At 37.6% G+C, this 22,875-nt stretch overlaps 1 protein-coding gene across 13 annotated transcripts in view; it reads right to left on the bottom strand.

Annotated features, from left to right (window-relative positions):
* Nucleotides 1-332: 332 nt before the first annotated feature.
* The window catches only part of HEATR5A (HEAT repeat containing 5A), a 106,251-nt gene continuing 83,708 nt past the window's right edge, over nt 333-22,875 (bottom strand). For 11 of the 13 annotated variants that reach the window (XM_029951285.1, XM_029951284.1, XM_029951290.1 and 8 more), the window contains 7 exons: nt 21,458-21,585; nt 20,013-20,160; nt 18,697-18,969; nt 16,915-17,139; nt 12,105-12,259; nt 2,099-2,312; nt 333-1,784 (listed from right to left, as the gene is read on the bottom strand). In XM_029951285.1, the coding sequence (XP_029807145.1) occupies nt 1,477-1,784; nt 2,099-2,312; nt 12,105-12,259; nt 16,915-17,139; nt 18,697-18,969; nt 20,013-20,160; nt 21,458-21,585 (1,451 nt within the window). In that variant the 3' untranslated portion in view covers nt 333-1,476. Of the gene's footprint in view, nt 1,785-2,098; nt 2,313-11,847; nt 11,985-12,104; nt 12,260-16,914; nt 17,140-18,696; nt 18,970-20,012; nt 20,161-21,457; nt 21,586-22,875 lie in introns of those variants that run through there. The other 2 variants (XM_029951287.1, XM_029951294.1) reach the window with 2 other exon arrangements.

Raw genomic sequence — 22,875 nt, 5'->3', positions numbered from 1 at the left:
GAGGAAGCAGTTAAATCTGCCTGGTGTAAGAGGTGGGGGGAAGAAGTGTTAGGATAGTTAACAAGGGGAAGTGGCATTTAAACCAAGCCTACAAGGAATGGGAATCTGCCAGATACAACAGAGAGAAGGACATTCAGGTGAAGTAAACAGTAAGAAGTATATACTCTAATTTGCACAATTAGGAAGACAGAGAACCCAAACCATTGCTAAGAATGCTCCAAAGAAAGGACTCCTCTGATAGAAATGCCAAGCTACAGAGAAGGGATATTGATTTTCTGGAATCTGTGAGATGAATCAGCCATCTTTTGTAAGTAAAATCTCAAATACAAGAATGATAAAGAAAATTAGCTTTATTTATGTAAATTAAAAAATTGATTGTAGTGTTAGATTTTGTCAAGTGTTTTCATTCTGAACAATTTACAAGAGTATTTATATATAAACATAATAAAATAGAGTACATCACATTGTCCTTTCTTGACTCAAAGTATTTTTTTCTCAATTCTGAGCATGCCTCATCACTCCAGTTTTTAATTTTTAACAGGGAAATGCTACGTTGTGACATAGTGCTTGATTCTTACATGTAACACTGAAGTGGGAGGAGAGTCAATGATCACCAACAGCTAAAAAATATTTTTCAACCAATACGACTCTATCATTAGATTTTTTCTATATTAAAATATGTTTCATGATAAAAAAACATACTTGCATTCATTGATGATCTAAATTTGTTTTATATAAACCCATAGTTGACCTAAATATAGATGTGAACTCATTGATATGAATGTCAGTCACAAATGAAAATGAACAAAATTGTTAGGAACAAAGGTAACAGAAAGTCCTCTGAGAAATTAAGTGGAGATGCCCTATTCTATTCAAAATAAGTAAAATTTCCATTTCTTGAACCCAAAATAAGCCAAACCAAAAGGTGATGAAAAGCCATGATATTTATAGACACCAGATCTTAAGTCACACTGCAGGGCTGTAGTTAACTTGTACTACTAAATATTGTATAATTCTAAACCAAGTTTCCTAAATAGTTTCCAATCATTTATGTTGAGAATTCCAAGAAAGTTTAATTACTGAATAAGGCAGAATTTTAAATTAGCAATTGGGATACAATATAAATGCAGATAATTTATACTAGAGTCAAATCTCTATCTGTCAAAGTATTAACTATACCATATGTGTATGGACTGTCAGAAGAAAACCATTTCATTTTTAAAGCAGTGGACTATTTAGAATGTTCAATTCCTTAGCACTTTCTTGAAATTCCTGGCAAGAGCTCTGTGGTTTTATTAAATTGAAAAAAAAAACACAAAAAAATATTAAGTTTGATATTAATCTGAAAAGTCACAGCTATTTAAGACAATCAACCAGACCTCCAAGTGCACTTGTGTCTAAAATGTCACTTTTGTCCCCAAAGAGAAAGAAATGATCGATTATTTTATTAAGGTGCTTACTATTAAAACAAAAGAGTCAAAAGAAATTGGTCTTTAATTGGATGCTTGCATTCTTTCCAGGGTTCTTGGGATGTTTAGATGTTGGTATCTTGACTTTGACACTTTCCTGATTGCCCTTGATAGCAGCCTCAAGGCGGGCTTTCAGGGCAGGAGAAGAAGCCATGACATTTTTAAAAACTGATGAATACTGAGGCCCAATCTGCATGAGATGTTGCAAAGCAAAGTCATGTAAACTTTTCATTACGGAAGTTGCTGATCCCAGAGTATTATCATCCAAAAGGAAGGAAATGAGGATGGGCAGAAGACAGGCCACCAGCTGGGAACCTAGCAAGTAAATAAACGATGTAAGTCCTGGGTCGAAGGGTATAAATGTTCATTATACAAGGTTGTAAACTCACTTGATCTTTTGATCTGTACACGTTTTTTTCCCCACTGAAGGGATAAAAAATATCCTTCTACTTTCTCGTCTCAAATTAACACTCAATAATATCAATACTTAGAATTAACAACACCTACCTTTAAATGAATGTGGGAAAATAATGTTAAGTGATCAACAGAATGTTTTACATTTAAAATAACATTAAGTTCTTGATTTGGGACAGGTTTTTATTTAGTATGAATTTAGTGCTGACACTTACGGTGCTGTTCTTCAGCAACGGTTACAAGTGCTTCCAAGACCTTTATGCATTCTTGAAAGACCTGAAGCTCAGTAATGTCTTCTGGCTTTCTCTTGTCTACTTCTTGCAGTTTTTCCACAACAGAGGATACTAAAGAGTAAATGTATGGGTAGGAAACAGCTGGATTTGGATACTGAAAAATGGAAAGTAGGAGCTGATAGGTCTTGATTTGTATCTAATCAGGGGAGAGACAAAAATAATATAAACTGTAAATATAAATTTACATTTATATTAACATGCATGTGTAAAAAAGGAAATTAAAAACTGAATTAAAACTTTTTTAGGTAAGTTTCTTAAAGAAGGCGTTTAAATTTCTTTTTAAGTTTATGTATTCTGAGAGAGAGAGAGAATGAGAACGAGTTGGGGAGAGGCAGAGAGAGAAGGAGAAAGAGAATCCCAAGCAGGCCCTGTGCTGTCAGTGCACAGCCTAAGTTGAAATTAAGAGTTGACTGTTCAATCAACTGAGCCACTCAGGCACCCTCCATTTAAATTTATGTCTTTCTTTAGCTCTTATTTTGGAAGTCTAAGTGCCAACAGGTGTTGCAAGTGGGACAACAGGCCTAAAATGGAGTCAGCAGGGAGAAGTGCCTGTCACCAAACCGAGACTTAATACCCAATTACAGTCTCAACCTCTCCCAGTATTGGAATCTTAACCTGGTTAATCTGGAATTACCTGGTCAGCACTGGTGAGGTAATCTGCCTGACAGACCCCAGATATCCCCCCACCCCCCACCCCCGCAAGGTGGCTTTGCCTAAAACAACCCACTGTTTGCTAGTAACATCCTCATCCCTCCGCCTTCTGTTTATAAACCTTTGATTTTGTACAGCTCTTCAAAGCTCCCTTAAATTTGGATTCATTTCATGAATCACTGAATAAAGTCATTAAGATCTTTAAAATGTACTCAATTGAGGGGCACCTGCATGGCTCAGTCATTCTAAGCATCTGACTTCGTCTAAGGTAATCATCTCACAGTTGGTGAGTTAGAGCCCCACATCAGGCTCTCTGCGTTCAGTGTGGAGCCTGCTTTGGATCCTCTGTCCCCCTCTTTTTTGTACCTCCCCTGCTCATGCTCTCTCTCAAAAATAAATGATATTAAAAAAATTTACTCCATTGAATTTTGTTTCTTGACAGATTTGGGGCAAGGTGGTGCCAAGGAAACTTCTGAAGGCTTCAGCGACAAGGAGAAACACAGGTAGGACTGGTGGTTCAGTCTGAAGTCACCATTTGGGGTCTGCTGGTTCTGCTCCTTCCCCAGCCCCCACTTCCACACTGGGAATTGCTGGTGATGCACGCAAGGCCTTCTACTGGACAGTCTGCGGTAACATCAGTTTGGTTACTCCAGCTATTTTAATGTGCACATGAAATAAAAGGCCACTGCAGATGGAAAACTAGGAAGTCAAAAAGCTGCAAAATTGGTAGGCACAGGTGGAGTACATAAAAGTTGTCAGCACCTCCCACCTGACTCTAAGACTCCGGTGTAGGATAAACTGATCATGGAGTGGGTTAGACTGACACAGGTTACCCAGCAACCTCAAGAAAATTTCTGTGCAGCAAAGTACACTGTAAAATACCACACAATCCCCAACTCAGCAGGACATCCCTCTTAAGTAGCAGTTTGGCTCTGAGAGACCCAAAGACTTAAAGAAATGGAATCCTTAAATTTCAACAAGTTGAGCACTGAGCTTTCTGGCACACCTGCTTATTTTATGTCTAGGAACTGTCTCTTCAGCTATAAAGACCTACAAAAATGGCAAAATCTTACTAAAGGCAACCGAGAATTACAATTGCTATTATGGAGAAAGTGCCAATTAGACAAAGTCATTTATTTAAAAAATGCATTTAAAAAAGCAAGGGTTCCTAAATTCAAAGAGGGTGGGATACTTATTTTAAATGTAATGCAGAAGTTTCCAAAAGACTTCAAGATTCCAAAATAGCTTCACTGAAATTTTCATTGCAAAAAGCAATAAAAAATTAAAGACACAAAGGTATCTTTTAAAAAAAAATATTTTTAAATTATGTTTATTTATTTTTGAGAGACAGAGTGTGAGTTGGGGAGGGGCAGAGAGAGAGAGAGAGAGAGAGAGAGAGAGAGAGAAAGAGAGAGAGAGAGAGAGAGGGAGAGAGAGAATCCAAAGCAGGCTCCAGGCCTTGAGCTGTTAGCACAGAGCCTGACGCGGGGCTCAACCCCACGAGTGTGAGATCATGACCTGAGCTGAAGTCAGATGCTCAGCCGACTGAGCCACCCAGGTGCCCCACAAAAGGTATCTAAAACAACACCTCCTGTACTACAGCCCCTTAGGGGCCCATCATCAAAACACTGGCACAGAAACTGATGTCTCATTTCTTTTTTTTTTTTTTTAATGTTTTATTTATTTTTGATACAGAGAGAGACAGAGCATGAGAGGGGGAGGGGCAGAGAGAGAAGGAGACACAGAACCGGAAGCAGCTCCAGGCTCTGAGCTGGCTGTCAGCACAGAGGCTGAAGCGGGGCTTGAACCCACGAACGTGAGATCTGACCTGAGCTGAAGTCAGAGGCTTAACTGACTGAGCCACCCAGGCGCCCCTCATTTCTAATTAACTGCAATACTGGAAAAAAATTTGTTCTCAACAGTTTTGTGCAAATCCTTCAACATCAATTTGAATGCTCCCATATCTTCCTTCGAAGGAAGGCCCCCATGATGGGCCTTCCCAGAGCTGATGAGATTCTGAGGGAATTTCTGGTTCACTGCTATATTATTCCTTAAAGGGACAAGGAAATGGTCAAACAAAATTAAAATGAATAGAAAACCTCACCAAATCCTGGTAGATACTGGAGCTACGCTATTTACATAGATCCCATTCAGGGCCTGCACGTGGGAACCTGGGCAAACTGGTAGATGCTAACTAAGGAGGATAACCCTTACCAGAGTCCACTCTCCTAGATCTCTGTTTGTAGTAACCAGTAGAGAGAGGAATATAAAACATCTTTTACACCTTCTTTAAGGATGCCTCTTGAATTCAAGGGGTTGTTCAATATATGGCCAGGAATATTTACTATTTGTCCTAACTAAAACCTGACATGGTATTTGAAATAACTTTTTAAAAAATAACTCTATGGTTAGAAGTTGGCCAAATTGGAAGCTGATTTTCAGAGCCTAATGGGAACATTTTTTAAGGATTCCTTCCCTAAGTTAAAATGAAACTACATATCCACTTAAAACGTTCCAAAAACACACAACTGCAAATCAAGACAGGGGTGCACGGCTGGCTCAGTCGGTTGGTGTCCGATTTCGCCTCAGGTCATGATCTCATGGTTCCTGGGTTTGAGCCCCTCTATATGCTGACAGCTAGCTCAGTGCCTGGAGCCTGTCTTCGGATTCTGTGTCTCCCTCTCTCTCTGACCCTCCCCTGTTCACACTCTCTCTCTCTCTCTCTCAAGAATAGGTAAAACATTAAAAAAATTTTTTTTAAATTATGTCAAGACAAATTTTACAAATGTCTTTTCTACAAATATTAGTTAAGAAAGGTTTAGCCATTTGAGCAGATAATCTTATCTCAGCTGGCAGAAACACAATCTGGATCCAACTGCTTTTTTATTTCCTTTTGAAAGAGAGGAAGAGACAGAGCACAAGCAAGTGCTTAACTGAGCCACCCAGGTGCCCCCTGAATCCAACAGCTCTTTAATCAACTAGTGAGTTTTGCATCATCATACCCATCTCATGCCTAAATTTTAAACGAAAGTTGTTTGCTTGAGAACATCTACGGAGTGACCAGGCAGGGCTACCAGTTTTCCATGATTACGGATTCCAAACGCGGATTTCAAACATCTTGACAGGAAGACCCTTGGCTCCAGGGCGTAAGGAACTTCTTTAAGATACCAGAGCACTCAATCCTTGTTTGACCAGTTCCTGGATGCCCGAAGGCATATACACTGGGCCACCATCCTCAATAAAACTCCAGACTTCCTAGAGAAAATGAGACTCATGCTCCTTTTTCTTTCTGAGTCTCCCAGATGGTCTGTATCTGCTCTGTCTTCAATAAATTCTTTTACCGCCTTTTGGCTGTGTTTTATTTCCATCGTGCACAAAGCCAAGGACCCTCTTTGCAGGCCCTGTGGCACCCCTTTGGGTCCTTGGACCTGGCCAGCCTGCATCAGTCTACTTAAAAATAGTTTCTAAAAATCTTTTTGGTAACTTGAAACCTTAAAAATTATACTAAGTTGAAAGAGATATCACTGAATATCTATCTGGATCATTTCCAAATAAAATAAAAAACGGAAACATTAATTACTAAACATAGGTTTATCTGTTTTTGGCTTATAACATAGAAACTTAAGATAGGTGGGTCTATTAGTAAACATGTTTGGGTGGCTCAGTTAAGCATCTGACTCTTGGTTTCCACTCAGGTCATAATCTCATGGTTTGTGGGTTTAAGCCCTGCTTTGGGCTCTGCGCTGGCATCATGGAGCCTGCTTGGGATTCTCTCTCTCCCCTTCTCCCTCTGCTTCTTCCCTGCTTGTGCTCTCTCTCTCAAAATAAATAAATAAACACTAAAAAATCCAAATGTTTGGTTCCCCACTGAAAAATTTACTATGAGGAAGAATATCTTTTGAGAAGATACAAAACGTAGTCATAAATTTGTCAACCTCAAAAATGTTGGTGTAACGATTCACAGTTGTTCACTTAGTTTTCCATTAAAAATTAAGCTTTCAAAGGGTTAAAAATTTTCATATATGTAATTAAACTACTAGAAATAATTGCCAGCAACCCCTCTATAGGCCCCAGTAGTTAAGACCAGAAATAGACAAGATTGCTTAACTCGTATGCTAACTGAAACTCATTGTTCTTATTTTTGTACTTTCTTGAGGCATTGGTGGAAGACATTTTGCAATGATCTGAACACTTCACCTGACAAGCCAGAAAAGCTCTGAAAGCAACGGAATGCCTAGAAGAGCACATTCCAGTCCCTTCCCTGCCCATCATCATTTGCTTAACATATACCAACCCCCACACGAGAGCTGCCTGCTCTCTTGCATGTATCTCCCGATTCTTTCCCTATAAAACTCCAGGTGTCCATTTTGCTGGAAGAGAGGTAGTTGTTAAGGCTTGAACCACCTCTCTGGCTGCCAGCACCCAAAATAAATTCTGCCTTTCTCTTTTCTAAACCCTTGTCTCTTGAGTGATTGGCTTCTCTGGCTAGTTTACGAGTTTGTTGGGTAATAGTGTTGGCAAACCCAGACAGGAGCTATGCTCTCAATGTGTCCAACCCCCTTGGGATTCCTAGGAATGGAGCAGTTCACTGAGGCAGCTCACCAGGGCTAACCCATTTGTTTCTTGAGTTAGTGGCTGTGATGCCTCAACTGACAATAGAATCACCTTTGTATACTAGGAAAGTAGGATGTGTGTTTTCAGGAAAAGAAAGCATGAGCAATGCAGATGCAGTTTTGTTGAGGAAAAAGAAAATAATTTTGTCCTAAAGTGAGGTTGGTTATTTCAGAATGGGAAAGAGGAAAAACAGAGAATAAAATCCAAAGGTATGAAAGAAAGCTGTAGAAGGTTTGTGATAAAGGATCTTGGAAAAGGAATTTTATGCATGGTCAAGCTGCCTAAGACTGGAATAAATTTGTTTAAATAGAAAAAGAAAATAAGCTTTAATATTAAAAATACACAGGTACAAAACTAGAATTTGATTTTCTCTCTGTTAAAAGGACACAGTTTTCTTGGATTACTGGTCTGCTCTTGATAAAAGATTATAAAGGTTTTTCTTTGCCTTTTAAAATAATCTGCCCAGAAAACAAAGATTCTATATTTTGTCAAAATAATTCCCTGTGTTTCATACTCTCTTTGTCAAGTCTTTGGTTACTTAGGAAAACTTAATCTTTTCTAGTAAAAGAACTGTTTTTTTTTTTTTTTAAACAAGCATGTAACTTTCTGAATTGCCTGTGAAATCTCTAACTGTCCCTCTGGTTAAATGGATAACCAATTGATGTTTCACAGTCACCTACAGCCCTACTATTTGACCAAATGTTTTAAAACCTGTTGATATTATTGGCAAACTTCTTCCATATCTAATTCTAAATGAAATCTTTTTGACCTGGAACCAACTTCGGGATTTTTCATATGACTCTTAAAAAATTACAAAAGTGTTCTTGCTCCTTATAAAACAACGCTGTTAAACTGATTAGGCTTATTTGATATTAAATTATGTGGGAAACATTCTCAAAAGGAAATAATACTAAGCCTTCTTTATGTTGTATTTATATACGTATAGGTTATAAATGTAACAGAAAAAATGTGAAACTCCTAGAAATCTGACATGTCCTGATATACTATTAGTCATAATTCCTGTCCTGTTATTCCCTTAAAATACTGTGTGTCATAACCAAATTTTCATGTCAGCTGCATGATAATGAACTCTCATCAGAGCTTTAACCATGGACATTTTTAAGTCTTCTGTCATGTACAATTATTGTTGTACTCTGATGCTTTTGCAAATGTGGGACTCCTAGAAAAGACCCTACCAAGAACTGATGCTAATGCAAAGTACAAGATGTTGAACCTTGGGTGTGTATTCACAGCTCAAGAAGGCTCCCATGGACATCTGGTCCTGCGCAAATACTGGAGACCTTAAAATCAAATCGACTAGGAAGAGAAGGAACAGACATCAAGGTAGATTGCTTCTATTCAAGATGCCAGATCAAGACTTCTCACTATAACTAAACATGAAATTCTCTCTTCTCTTACTTCCTTTACTTTGGTACTAGCCTGGGCAAAGATAATGCCACCATCTGTACCTCCCAGGCCCTTGTTAGTAAACTACAATACATCTCCTTAGAAGTCACTTACTGAGTTCGACTTTTCTGGCCAGAACATCCACTGCTTCCTTTTTACTCTTCTCTGATTATCACTATACTCGCCCAATTAGACACGAATGCCTATGCAAACTGTAGTATATTTATACCCATGCTCTTATGATTACCTAAATCAGATCTGCCCCCAATTATGAAAAGATCTCACCAACCTATTCATCTGTGCAAGGAATTTAGAACAACTCTTTATTTCAAGCTAGATTGAGAGAAAACCTAAGTGACCTTTGGCTTAAACGAGCAAATGTAATAATCCCTATAAATGAAACCATTAAATGTACCACCTCAGTGAGAGTGGTTTATGCCTCCAATATGACTTATCTTGGTCTGTAGTGGTTATCATTCTCCTTGAGCCTATGAATGTCTAGATGGCTGGCAATACCCAGGCAGTGTCTCTTAGGTTACCTGATTGTTTGTAAGCAAACTGAGACACCTTATTGGTCAACTCCCTGGAATTTACATTGAGTTAGACCTACATGGAGGCAGTAATGATTCAGAAGGTCATTCTTGATAACAGAATGGCCCTTTATTATTTTTTTAGCTGAACAATGTGTCTGTGTTGTGGTCAGTACCACTTGGTGTACCATGATTATGCTTCTGGGGAAGTTAAAACTCAGCTACATAAGATTTGTGAACAGGTTGCACAGCCTAAAAAACTGACTCCTGAAATGGGGTCTTCTTTGATTAAATGGATTTTAATTGGTTTGGTCTTGGGGACTATGGCTGCAAAGTGCACTCCAGATGCTGAGAAATATCCTGCTTATAGTAATCATTATAATAATCTTCCTGAGGGCTCACAGGTGGTTCAGTTGGTAAAGTGTCTGACTCTTGATTTTGACTCAGATCACGATGTCATGCTTTGTGAGATTAAGCCCCACGTTGGGCTGTGTGCTAACAGTATGGAGCCTGCTTGGAATTCATTCTCAATATCTCTCTGTCTTTTTCTCCCTCCCTCCATCCTTGCCTCCCTCTCTCTCACCTTTTCTTTTGGCCCGTCCCCGGCTCGAACTCTCTCTCAAAATAAACAAACATAATAAAAAAAATCTTCCTGGTGTCCTGATTTTCCTCATAGGTTTTAAATGCATGCTCATAGCTGCTAACCACCATGCAAATGATGTGCACAAGACCAGAATATCAGAAAGAAACAAAAAGAATGACCAACTTAAAAAATGTGCACCTGAAGTTGTGACTTGTGACTACCACACAGAGGATCAGCAAAACCTGCAAGAGCTTCATTGGTAGCTGAGAGGGGTGCTTTCAGCTTTGATCACATCTCTCAGTTAAGCTGGGAGTATGATCAAAAAGGGGAAGATTGTTAAAGAAAAAGGAGATGACAGGTCCAAAATGGAGTCACTTGTGCTAAAGCCCATGTGACCAAACCAAGACTTAATACCTAACTTAGTTATAGTCAATTTGGAATTACCTGGTCAGCACTAGTGAGGTAATCTGCTTGCCAGACCCCTGCTGTCTCCCAAAGGATGGTGAAACAATCCATACTTTGCTAGTAACCTCCTTGTCTTGTCCCTTTCTGTCTATAAGTCTTTCATTTTGTACAGCTCTTCAGAGCTCACTTCTATCTGCCAAATGGGATGCTGCCCAATTTAGGAAATGTTGACTAAAACAATAAGATCTTTAAAATATATTCAGTTGAATTTAGTTTTTTAACACAGGTATTCATATTTGCATGCTAACAATGGCTATGACAGTTTAGAGAGAATAGAGGCATATGGATTAGCTAGGATAGCATAACTACGAGTGGTTAACTTTCTTTTTTTTCTCTACTTCCTATTTTCCTTCTCATATACCCCTCTATCATGTAGAAAAAAACCAGAACCAAACATACACACAAATCTGACAACTATTTTGGGGATTTCAGAAAACACTCTAGATAAAGATCACTTATATCTAAATGTTCAAATGGCATGATCTTAATTTAAGAAACCATGTCTGGACCACCTTAACTTTCTGTCATCACACAGCAGAACCAGCCTTTGAGACTGCTACATAAAGCTCCTATCAAGCTGTGAGAGCAGCAAACAGGACAGCACAAAAGAGGACTATACATCGCAGTGCCTGGGTGGCTCAGTTGGTTAAGTGACCAGCTTCAGCTCAGGTCAGGATCTCACGGTGTGTGAGTTTGAGCCCTGTGTCAGGATCTGTGCTGACAGCTCAGAGCCTGGAGCCTGCTGTGGATTCTGTGTCTCCCTCTCTCTCTGCTCCTCCCTCACTCATGCTCTGTCTCTCTCTCTCAAAAATGAATAAACATTAAAAAAGATTTATATAAAAAAGAAAACTATAGATCAAATATGTAAATCATACTTTACCCAATTCATTCTAATTGTATTTGAATGATTATTTTTTCCTGAGAGAAAATTTGGTTCTTAGATTTCAGGAGTCAACAAATTTGGCCACAGACTTATTTTGCAGTGCATAAATAGGAAGTTATTGTAGCAAATTAAGGGGTCATAAAGGAATGAGATTAATTTGTGTGTACTGTTTTGTGTAGGGTCCCATACTTCATATAAAGAATACTTCATATTCTTAAAGATATGTGAAGTCTTTCTTTTTTAGGAAATCTACTATAATAAACTACAAAGTATCTAAGTTTCCCTTGTAATTTCTAAAGATACATCAACTTTAAGATGCCTCTATTTCAAATTAATTTTTTAAAAAACCATTTCCTTGGGGAGCCTGGGTGGCTCAGTCAGTTGAGCAAGTCCGGCTTCATCTCAGGTCATGATCTCACGGTTGGTGGGTTTGAGCCCTGTGTCGGGCTCTGTGCTGACAGCTAGCTCAGAGCATGGAGCCTGCTTCAGATTCTGTGTCTCCCTCTCTCTTTGACCCTCCCCTGCTCAGACTGTCTCCCTCTGTCTCTCAAAAATAAATAAAAAACATTAAAAAACTTAAAAAACCATTTCCTTTATCTTTCTCCAACTCTGATCTATCCTTGGGGCCATTATTATTTGGCTTTGTCACCCCAAGAATAAGGAATTACTCCACACCTAAAAAATAAAAAAAAAAAATCAGCCTGGTACTTCTTTTTGAAACCAACAAAATCACAAAATTCTGCAAAAGCCTAAACATATTCCTATTACAAACATCTTTCTGCTAAGGAGACTTACCACAGGATCTTTTATCTCAAGAGTAGCCTTAAATTTCTCAATACAGCGCTTCTGAAGGCATGGGATGGTAGTAACTTCTGGACTGGCAGACAAAATAAATACTGTGATAGCAGTAAGGAGACTGAGTTCGTCAAGTTCTTGATGTGTTCCATCTACTGAAGAGAAATGATCTATCAGAAACATCCCAACATTGTCATATTTATTGTTCTATTTATCTGTGTGAAGATGCATCTAGTTTGACAGCAACAATTTTTTTTGTGTGTGTGCACAACAGTTATAAATAATAAACACTGATGGACTGATTTTAATCATCCTGAAAAATGTTGTAGGTTTCAAAATATGCATTGTAAGTAATTCTAGAGCCAAAATTTACCAAAGTAATTATATTCTTCATAGGCAGACATCTGTAAATACATGTGTAGATTTACTAGGAATACACATTTATTAGTTGTGTGACCTTGGATATCTATTGTCGTTTTCTCTTTTGTAAGATGGAAATATTAATAGTACTTACATTTATAGTTATGGGGACTGAGTTATTCATGTAAAGCATTTAGAATAGCATGTTATACAGATGCTCAACATGTGTTAGTGATTATCATTTTTGTTGTGGAGCAGATAAGAAATGTGTGTACACATTTTTTTGGTTAAGAATAAGGTATTTGTATTTCGATAATACAAATATCAAGTTTAACTACCTGTGCTTTGCTATATATACCATTTCTTAATATACAGAAAAACCTAAAAATATTGCATGGGCCACATTCATTTGAAGAAATTTTCTAGTAGATGTAATTTTCCTTCATTTCCCTTCATGTTTACTTTCATATTCTCATTCAATAATTTTAAAGAGCTTGCTATGAAAACTCAATGTTATCTGAAAAGGAAAAGGGGCAGCAAATTCAACCCACTAAATTGTGTTAAGAATGGATTGCTACTTATGAAGACATGATATAGAGAGATAGAGACAACAGCTCTGCTAATATTCATTCAATAATTAAGAAACATTCACTATGTGCCAGCACTCTTTTTGGCACTGAGTATACAATTTACAGAGAAGATATACTGTATACCACAAAGTAAATAAAGAATTTAACTTCAGTTCATCACCAAGTCTATGAATATAAAACATTCATTAAAAGATAAAAGAAAGCAACCTAGGAGTTGTTACACTGGGTGGTCAGAGAAAGCCTTGAGGAGATTAATAACTGAGCTGACACCTGATAGACAGTAGCAATGAAAGCAAAATATTATGGATGACTGGGATTTATTTTATAAAAATGATTTGAATTTTAAGTAAAAAAGGTACCTGGGTCAACATTTAAAATTATGACAGCATTACTATAAGTACTTTATATATATTCAATGTTTAATCCACACAACAGCACCGTAAGGTGGGTACCCTTAGTCTCCCATTTTACGGACGAGAGCCTGAGGAATAGAAATTAGTCATTTGTCCAAGCTACACAATTGGTAAGACAGAATGTCTATTCCAGAGAGCATACCGTTCATCATGATGCTATACTGCTTCCCACAGAGTTGTTACTTTCAGTCATTCATGGCAACTTGAAACTACAACAGTAGTTTCAACAGTAGTAAACTAGTCTATTTGGTAAAAATGTCTTTTTATTTTCAGTAAGATAAAGTTCTCCTGGGTTTCTCTTTCCATTTCTTCTAAATTCTTTTATTCTCCAACCCCTGCCCAAATTCCCTTATTCTCATCCTATTTCACCTAGGATAGCCCCAGGGAGAGGGCTTTGTGGTACGGAAGTGGAAGCGAGGCTTTCTGCTAACAGCAGCAAGAGGCTGAAGACTCTCCAATAGCGACAAGTGAGTCATCTTGGAAATGGATGCTCTAGCTACAGCCTTGGCCAACATCATAACAGAGAGAGGAGCACCCCCATGCTGCTCCAAATTCCTGACCTGTTGTTTTAAGCCACTACAGTTTTTGGGCAATTCCCTACACAGAAATTGGTTAACCTACGATCATCACTTCCTGCTTTAATTTCTCTCAGTAGACAGTCTAAATCCTCACAATCCTAACCGCATTCTGATAAAAAACAAAAAAATGTGTGTGTGTGTGTGTGTGTGAGACAGAAGAGGCAAGCTCACTATAACTCTAAATATAAAAACTTATACCTACCACTTCCTATCTAAACCTCCTTTTCTTTCCTCATATTGGCAGAGGTTAATCCTTCAAAATGTGCTATAAATTCTATTTCTTTCTGCTTAGAAAGGAACATTGCTTCCTTCCCTAATATTTCCAACTCGAATTCCATCTCTACCTTCTTTTCTCCACCATATGCATAAATTCATGCTAGGGTCTCATTTTAAAAATTCCTTGATACTGTATTTTAATTCAGCTTTCTCTTCTTCTTGTCAAGAGAAGTCTATACTCCATCCTTCCCCTTTTCTTATGGCCCATTTACATCGTATTTATGCTGTTAACATAAAACTCTTTTCTCTGCCTTCTGTGACTGCATTCTCTCCTGAATCTCTTCCCATCTTGCTCCATAAACTCAATTTGGGTGATTTTATCCATTCCACAGGTTGCACTGACAACTCTCAAATGAAATACATGTAGTCTAAATCATCTCGAGCTCAGATAACCTTCTCAAACTCCAGACCTCCACATATTTTGCTTTACTGGATTATCTGATAGGCATTTCAAACTCAATTTACTACATTCCCCTGAAAATGTTCACTTTGGAAACGGTTACTACTCAGTCAACTTACCCTTTCAATTCCTAAACCAAATTATCAGTAAATTCTGTCAATACATGCTTAACGTTCCATTTTTCATTATTCTACTCTTTATCCTTACTACTACTATCTTACCTCCAAATATCTTGTTTCTTTTCTATAGCTGCCACAGTGATTCTTCAGAAATGCAAATCCTATCACTTTACTCTCTTTCTTAAAGCCCTTTAGTGATTCTACATGCATATTCAAAGCAGTCCAAATTACAAACCGTGCAAAACCTCCGTAAAACTGGCCCCATGTACCATTCAGCCTCGTCTCTTTACTAAGCACTATTCATCACCCTCCTTTTTTCTCCTAACCCCACATTCTTTCACTACTTTATATTTGATGTCCCCAAATGTACCATACTATTTTGGTCTATACATCAACGTGTTGTGCCTAGACCTGTTTCTATGATGTCTGTGTGGAAAATGCTTTCTAATCCTGTAAGAAATAGACTCTTCTAAAAAAAATAAATAAATAAAATATGAAAAAGAAAATAAAAAAAAAATTAAAAAAAAAAAAAAAAAAAAGAAACGGACTCTTCCGAGAAGTCTCTCGGTAGATATACAGGTGCACCACTGAGATCCCCTTCCTGGAGGGAAGGGCTGCCGAGCCATGGGGATTATGGTCAGTTAGCTGCTTCAGGGTTGGCCTCAAGCTAGACTTGCCTTGACTGAGATCACATCTTTCCTGGAATAGCCCACATCTGAGGGTAGAGTACAGGCCACTTCTGTTCTATGTGAGACACTCAAAGGGGCAGGCAACCCGCAGAGCTCCTGGCAAATCTGCTGAGCTTTGTCGGGGGCTTGCACTAGAGTCCGACTTCTTTGCCCAAAGCTGCCTTCCTACTCCTTTCACACCTATCTACAGATGTTGTTCCTTAATAAACCTCTGGCTTCCCAAACTCCATCTCAGCCTGAGCTTCCAGAAAACCCTACCTGTTACCTTCTGCCTGATTCACTCAAACAGCTGATTAGTCTAAGTTTTTATCAGTCTCTTTTTTACTGTACTAAGAAATACAGTGATAATTAAGATATTACTGTTGCCTTCAAGGAGTATTCTATGGTATTAATCATACATGTTAATCATATGACAATTTATAGGAGCTAGACTCCACGAGACTCCCAACTTTGGGCACAAAGTAGGTGGTCAATAAATGCTGAATTCAATTGAAACTTTTACACTATATGAAATAGACTGTGGTGAATTGTGACATTTTGTAAACAGACCAAGGAAGGCAGGGCCAATCTGTAATATGGCTAAGGACTTTATAATCACCAAGACGTCATGTTGAAAATGAAAACTACACAATAACAAGAGTAAAACAAATTTACAGATGTTGACCATAATATTGGCTATCATTTACTGATATATATCAGATAATAAGTAAGATGCTTTCCATGTATTATGTTACCACTCTAACAATTTCCTGCAACACAATACCCTTATGCTGTTAATAAGAAAACTAACGCTCAGCGAAGTTGGGTAAACTTGGCTACTTAGTTAGCCAGTAAGTGGTGGATGGAATGAGGATATAAACCCAATCAGTCTTATTTTAGACTTACAATGTGTAACTTATGTACTTTTGCCAGCTAGTTATGGATTATACTGTATTTGTAAATTAGTATTACCTTTGAAGGTCTCTCACTATTAATATACAGGAGGCCAGTCATTTAATCGCATTAAAGAGTAAAGATACTAAAATGAGAACACAGATGTTTCTATCTACTTATACATATTCTCTAAATACATATGTAGTGAATATACCATTCCACTTGCTTTTTATTTTTAATTTTATTTTTTTAATGTTTTTTATTTTTTTGAGAGAGAGAGAGACAGCACGAGCAGGGGAGGGTCAGAGAGAAAGGCAGATATAGAATCCGAAGACAGACTCCAGGCTCTGAGCTAGCTGTCAGCACAGAGCCTGACGTGGGGCTCGAACCCACAAACCATGAGATCATGACCTGAGCTGAAGCCGGACACTTAACCGACTGAGCCACCCACACACTCCTCCACTTGCTTTTCAAAACAAACTGAACAATTGCTTCCAAACAGCCTGAATTACCTGGATCCCAGCAGTCAAGTACTGTTGTTAAAGCACCACGGAGAAGATCAGTCCAAGCAGTGTGACTCTTTTCTGCTCTGGCCATGGGAGAAGACAATATTCCTTTCAAGGCCTGTAGGGAAGCTGCAACAGTTGAAGATAACTGACCCCCAGGTAACTTCACAGCAGTTTCTCTGAGGACCCCAATTGTAAGGTACAATATGGTAGGCAGAATTGAGATGCTTCCTGTAAGATACATTTTTAAAGACACTTTGTGTCAGCATATATAATTTATATGTATAGTTCCTATATAATTTATATGTAGAGTTCCTAAAAAGAAATCATCAATGAGTAAGGCAAAAATTTCTAGCCTTTCAGACATTTTTCATAAAGGATTAGAACTGTTAAGATAATTTAGGTAGTGTTAAGATTTTAACATTTGGGTTATAACTGAAAATGTTTAAATTGTATCATAGTTTCATCATCTTTTGTTGTCTTACTTGGTGGTTGACAAACAGTGAATTTATTTTTATTTATTTTTCAGTGTGATAAAATATAGACAACATAAAATTTATAATTTTAACTATTTTAAAGTGTACAATTCAATGGCATTTAGTATATTCACAATGCTATGCAACCACCACTACTATCCACCTGAGTTTATTTTATAGTAAATTCTTTTTTTTAAAGGAATTTGTAGCAATCAATTCAGTACAAATATTAAAAATTTCATGGTCACTAAAGAATTTATAGTTATGTTTAAAATGAAAGAGATTAAAACTAAAATGGGAAATTTTATGTTTCCAGAGGCTACTCAATGAACTTTGATGGTATATTTTTATCCTCTATCTTCTGCTAGTCACTTTTTCTGCCACTCTTGGTGTAAGGCTGTATATGAGAATAAGGAATATAGGTTTTAATTCAAATTGAAACTAAAAATCATGTTAAAAATAAGACAGCACATAAATTGGTCAAGACATTTTTAAGCAAAGAAATGCTGACCAGTTAAGAAATCTGTTAAGCACTGAGTACCTATTATGGACTAAATTTCCTGAAGGATACAGTATTCCATTGGAAACAAGACATATTTCTTTGTATGTAAGTTTATCTTCTTTATATATAATAACCAATTATATAATGCCTCTATATGATGCACAAAACCTATCTATATATAGAAGCAGCATTATATACACACATATACACATATGAAAATGCAAAAGTCATTATAAGCTATAGTTTTTAGGGAAGCATTTATAGGTGACATAGGCCTGGAAATGAACTTCAAAGGAAGGCACATTATAAAAAAGGAGAGAAGGGATTGGCCTCTTCAGATCAAGCAACACCATGGACAAGTACACAACAGTGATGAGCATGAAGGAATCAGGAAGGGGCAGTGACTTAGCAGAGCCCTATGGGGACTTAAATGCTACATTAAAAATATGTTCCAAACTGATGACAAATTTCTGTCATCACTGAGACAGGGAAAGTGTGTTATATATTTTTTACCTAAAAAAAAAAAAGCGCCCACGAGCTAATCATTGCCACTCGTAGGTTAAAAATATTGTCAACCAAAGAAGAGCATTACCTGTCTATACTACATGCTATCTCTTTATTTACTTTAACCCTTTTAGTAAAACAAATTATGAGAATGCAGTGTTAATCTTACAGAATTAAAAACATTACCCACCAAACCTCTGGGTGGGCATTCGTTTAATGAGAAAAGGATTGGGGACCATTATCTCCGTTATTAAAACCACTTCTCCCCTTCCAGGTCAGGAAGAGCAATCACCTCCCAGGGCATACCTTCAGGAGAGCACACTGCGGGGAGCTCCGCGAGGACACCTAACGCCGCGGACACCAGTCGGCTTCCATCTTCTGGCAGCACCTGTGGCTTGGTAGCTTTGACTCCTGGGCTACCTGCCAATTTAGGATTCAGGTCTGGAAGCTGCCTAACTAGAATGCATACACACAATTCCAGGGTTGCAAAAACCAAAGATTTCCCAGGCACAAGTCCTCCTGTGTCCTTTCCCTCTCCAAACTCTGGCAGGGTTTCCTTTTCAGCAGCCCCATCATCAACTAAAAGACAGGAAAAAATAGTGTTGAATAATTACTTTGTGTTTGCTTTGCTTTTGGTTGATGGCAATTTCATTTCTGCTGTAGGTAAAACATTTACATGGCGAAAGTCTTGGGTGTTAAAGACCAAAAGACAAAGTTATAAAGGTAAAAGGAGTTGTCTTTATTATGACTTCTTATTGCAGAAATCAAAGAAATCCCTGGTAACTCTCTCAGCCTTAAAATATTGTCTGGTTAACACTTTGCTGTTAAGAATGTGAGCCTGACAGGTCCAGCTCCAGTGACGACTAGCCCGGGATTGCGTGCCCCTGGGGCTTCTTTTAGATGACAGAAAAAGTCCTTGTGTTTTAAATCCACTGTTAGATTGAGTTTTCTGTTTCATGTAGTCAAATGTAATATTAAATGATAAACTGATCAATACCAAAATAGACTTATAAACAAACAATTTAATCATTTTACATAAGTAAGTCATTAAAAAACTATCAGTAGTATGGGGTTCCTGGCTGGCTCAAGAGGAAGAACAAATGACTCTTGACCTTGGGATTGTGAGTTTGAGCCCGAACGCTGGGTGCAGAGATGTCACGGTTCTTGAGACAGAGTCCCATGTGGAGTGCTGCACTAGTAGTGCAGAGCCTGCCTGAGACTCTCTCTCTCCCCCTTTCTCTCTGCACCTCCTCTGCTCTTGCTCTCACACGCTCTCACAAAGTAAAGAAATAAACATTAAAAAAAATGTCAGTAGTTCTCCTGTGTACCTTGGTAAACACAGATAAAGTAAGCACTTAAGCAGTATAAGGGATATTTTCTCCCCTTCTAGGATTTTGTTAAAATTCTCATTTTCTCAAGGAATAGTAGTCTGGCTACTGACAATACACAAACTAACATGCAGAGGTGAATGAAAGGACTTAAAGCCATACCTAGAGGGGTTTCATTTGTACTACACACAAAAGATTATCAAAACAACAGACATAAAAAATGCTTTAAAACATAATGCTGATTAATCTGTTTATAATAGGATGATTAATTTGGCATTATGGGTTAACATTCACCTTCTGCACTTCGTCTTTTCTCCTGGACATGTTCTTGAGCTGCACAGATAATCTGTCTTACCACTTCAAGTGAAGCCAATTGAATAGAAGGTGATTCTCGGGTCAAAATTACTCGATGTAGTACATTCAACAACTCGATGCCCAAGTCCTATCATAGAAAACATTTAGGGAAAATTGTAGTGGATATCAAATACTTTCTTTTTTAAAACTACCAATGTTAAAGGTCATGAAAAAATTCAAAAAGAGAATATAATAAATTGCTCACAAAACATAAAGGTGTAGGTACAATAAAGTTAAGTAATACTTGTTCCACTTTAAACTGACTCCAGATTGGTTTTTGTCCAATCTTGCAGGACATGGCACTATGTCAAAAGATCATTTTTACACAGGTCCTAAAATGAAAACATGATAAGGGAACCTTCCAAAATGAGAAACATGACTAAAAGAATTCAAGCACTGCCATTTAGATTTCCAGACCTGTATTGAGGTTTTCTGATAGCAACAAAGAGTGATGAAGAAGGATGACACTAAGGTGATAAGTTAATAAGCATACAATGGCTATCTCTCCAAAGAATAAAATACACTTGACAAATATCCTCTCATTGTCCACTTTTCTTTTCTAGTGCTTACTCTGGGGGCTTTCTTTCATCTTCGAAAATAACAGAGTAAATCTGTCATCATTATACTTGTTTTAACATACAAAATAAGCAGGAACAAAAAGTTTAGAATTTATTCAAGTACAATCCAAGTCAGGTAGGAAGCTGATTAATAATTTAAACATAATAAACAACAGTGTTAATAGGTTAACTTACAGTCTACACAGAGAGAAAAATCATAGTTGCTTTTGGTAAATAAGTTAAAGGAAAGGGCATACTTTCACATTGGTCCTACTATCATGGTCACAACTGGGTCAGGTATTAGTGTCTGACTTCGCCTACAGGCTACCTAGTAGTCTCTTTAAAAACCAGGGAGAACTCATGCAATGGGAATACTCTGTAATAGATGTAACTACATAAACCAAGTACATTTTCTCTTGGGGAAAGGGAATGGAAGATACAGATGTACACAAAGAACAGGGTGCACCAAAGCAGAAAAATAGAGGAAACGCCACATGTTACTAGTGGCTACTATACTGGCCACTGCAACCTAGCACCTTCCCATCATCACTGCTGAAAGTTTGACCCAAGAGCTACTATAGTGAGTGGTTAACTGGTGGCAGTAGAAATCAGCACAGGAGAAGCAGGGAGAGAAAGTGACGTCAGAGGCACGAGTACTCCTGGTTCAGTACAGTTGCTGACAGCATTCCAGTTCTGAGACCTAGTTGTGCAGCAGTTTAGTTTCTTTTTACTTCTCTGTGTTCATTTTCTGTTTGCTGTGGTAGCCTGAACATGTTTTCTTCCTGTTCTTTGAAATCTACAGAAGCCTAACAAAAAACAAGAAATCACCTGATCACTGCCAATTTTAGATCTGGGCCAAGGTACATCTAGAAGAGCCTGTAATGCATGTAAGCAAGCCATAATGTTTTCCAGAGTTGCATCTGAGCGTAAGGAACACAAAAATTCCACACTGATTCCTGTAGAAAACCGAAAAAGAGAAGGAGGCTTCTTTGATTCTTAGTTTATGAAGTTAAGGAACTCATTTTATATTTTGATAAGATATACAAATAAGCTTGGCAACAAGGTAATATAAACAAACCACAATGAATTTAAGAGTAAACAAGGGGTGCCTATGTAGCTCAGTCAGTTAAGCCTCCAACTTTTGTTCTCAAGGTCATGAGTTCAAGCTCCACACTGGGCTCCACACTGGGCATGAACCTACTTAAAAAAAAAAAAAAAAGACTAAACAATTAAGTGACAGAGCAGGTCTTTTCTTTTAGTTATTTTTATCCATATGTACATGTAGAATAATTTCAATTAGGCTTGTGTACTACTGCACAGTTGTGACGAAATGGTTCAAAGATGCAAAATTATAATAAAATTACACTAGAGAACTTAACATGTAGAGTTTTTTTAAAGTAGGTCTTTATACCCAATGTGGACCTTGAACTCATGACCCCAAGATCAAGAGTTGCATGCTCTACCAACTGAGCCAGCTAAGCACCCCAACATGTAACTTCAACCTTACTAAAATACAGTGAGTGATAATCATGGATCAGGCACTGCGTTTTTACATACACCATTTCATTTCATTCTCATAATACCTGAAAAAGCAGGTACTATTTTTCTTTGTTAAGATTTCTAAGTAATCTCTACACCTAACATGGGCCTTGGACTCACAACCCTGATACCGAGAATTTCATGCTGGGCACTCCCAAGTACTATTATTAACTCTAATAGAGAGAGGAACACAAAGAGCTTAGGTTATTAAATTTGCTCAAGGTCAGTTACAATGGGGTACATGAAGAATTTGAATTGAAGTAGTTAAACTGCATGGCTTATGCTCCTAGTAATTGCCATTCTTCATTTTATAAGTTTGTTTTTAAACAGCTCTTGTCTCAAGGTGAATGGAAATAAAGTGTTAATATACCCAAGGAAATAGAAAATCTGATCATGTCTGGCCTGAGAAGAAGTAATAAGAGAAGTTCTCTGAACCATAAACTTTACTTAATCATTTATATTTGTAACTTTTATATTTCATTTAATCAATAATTTCTTTATAGGTAATGACCAATCTAATGTGTTGCTTTCTAAGAACTAGGTATAATATGAAACATTTCTTTCACTTATTCTAGAAACTCACTGTATCTTAGAAAGATTATTTCACTTTAAACATGAAGTTCCTCAGGGTGCCTGGGTGGCTCAGCTGGTTAAGTGTTTCACTCTTGATTTCAGCTCAGGGCATGTTCTCATAGTTCATGGGCTCA

This window comes from Suricata suricatta, chromosome 9, assembly GCF_006229205.1.
Source record: "Suricata suricatta isolate VVHF042 chromosome 9, meerkat_22Aug2017_6uvM2_HiC, whole genome shotgun sequence".
Taxonomy (NCBI): Eukaryota; Metazoa; Chordata; class Mammalia; order Carnivora; family Herpestidae; genus Suricata; species Suricata suricatta.
This window is presented reverse-complemented; position numbering and strand designations above follow the sequence as displayed.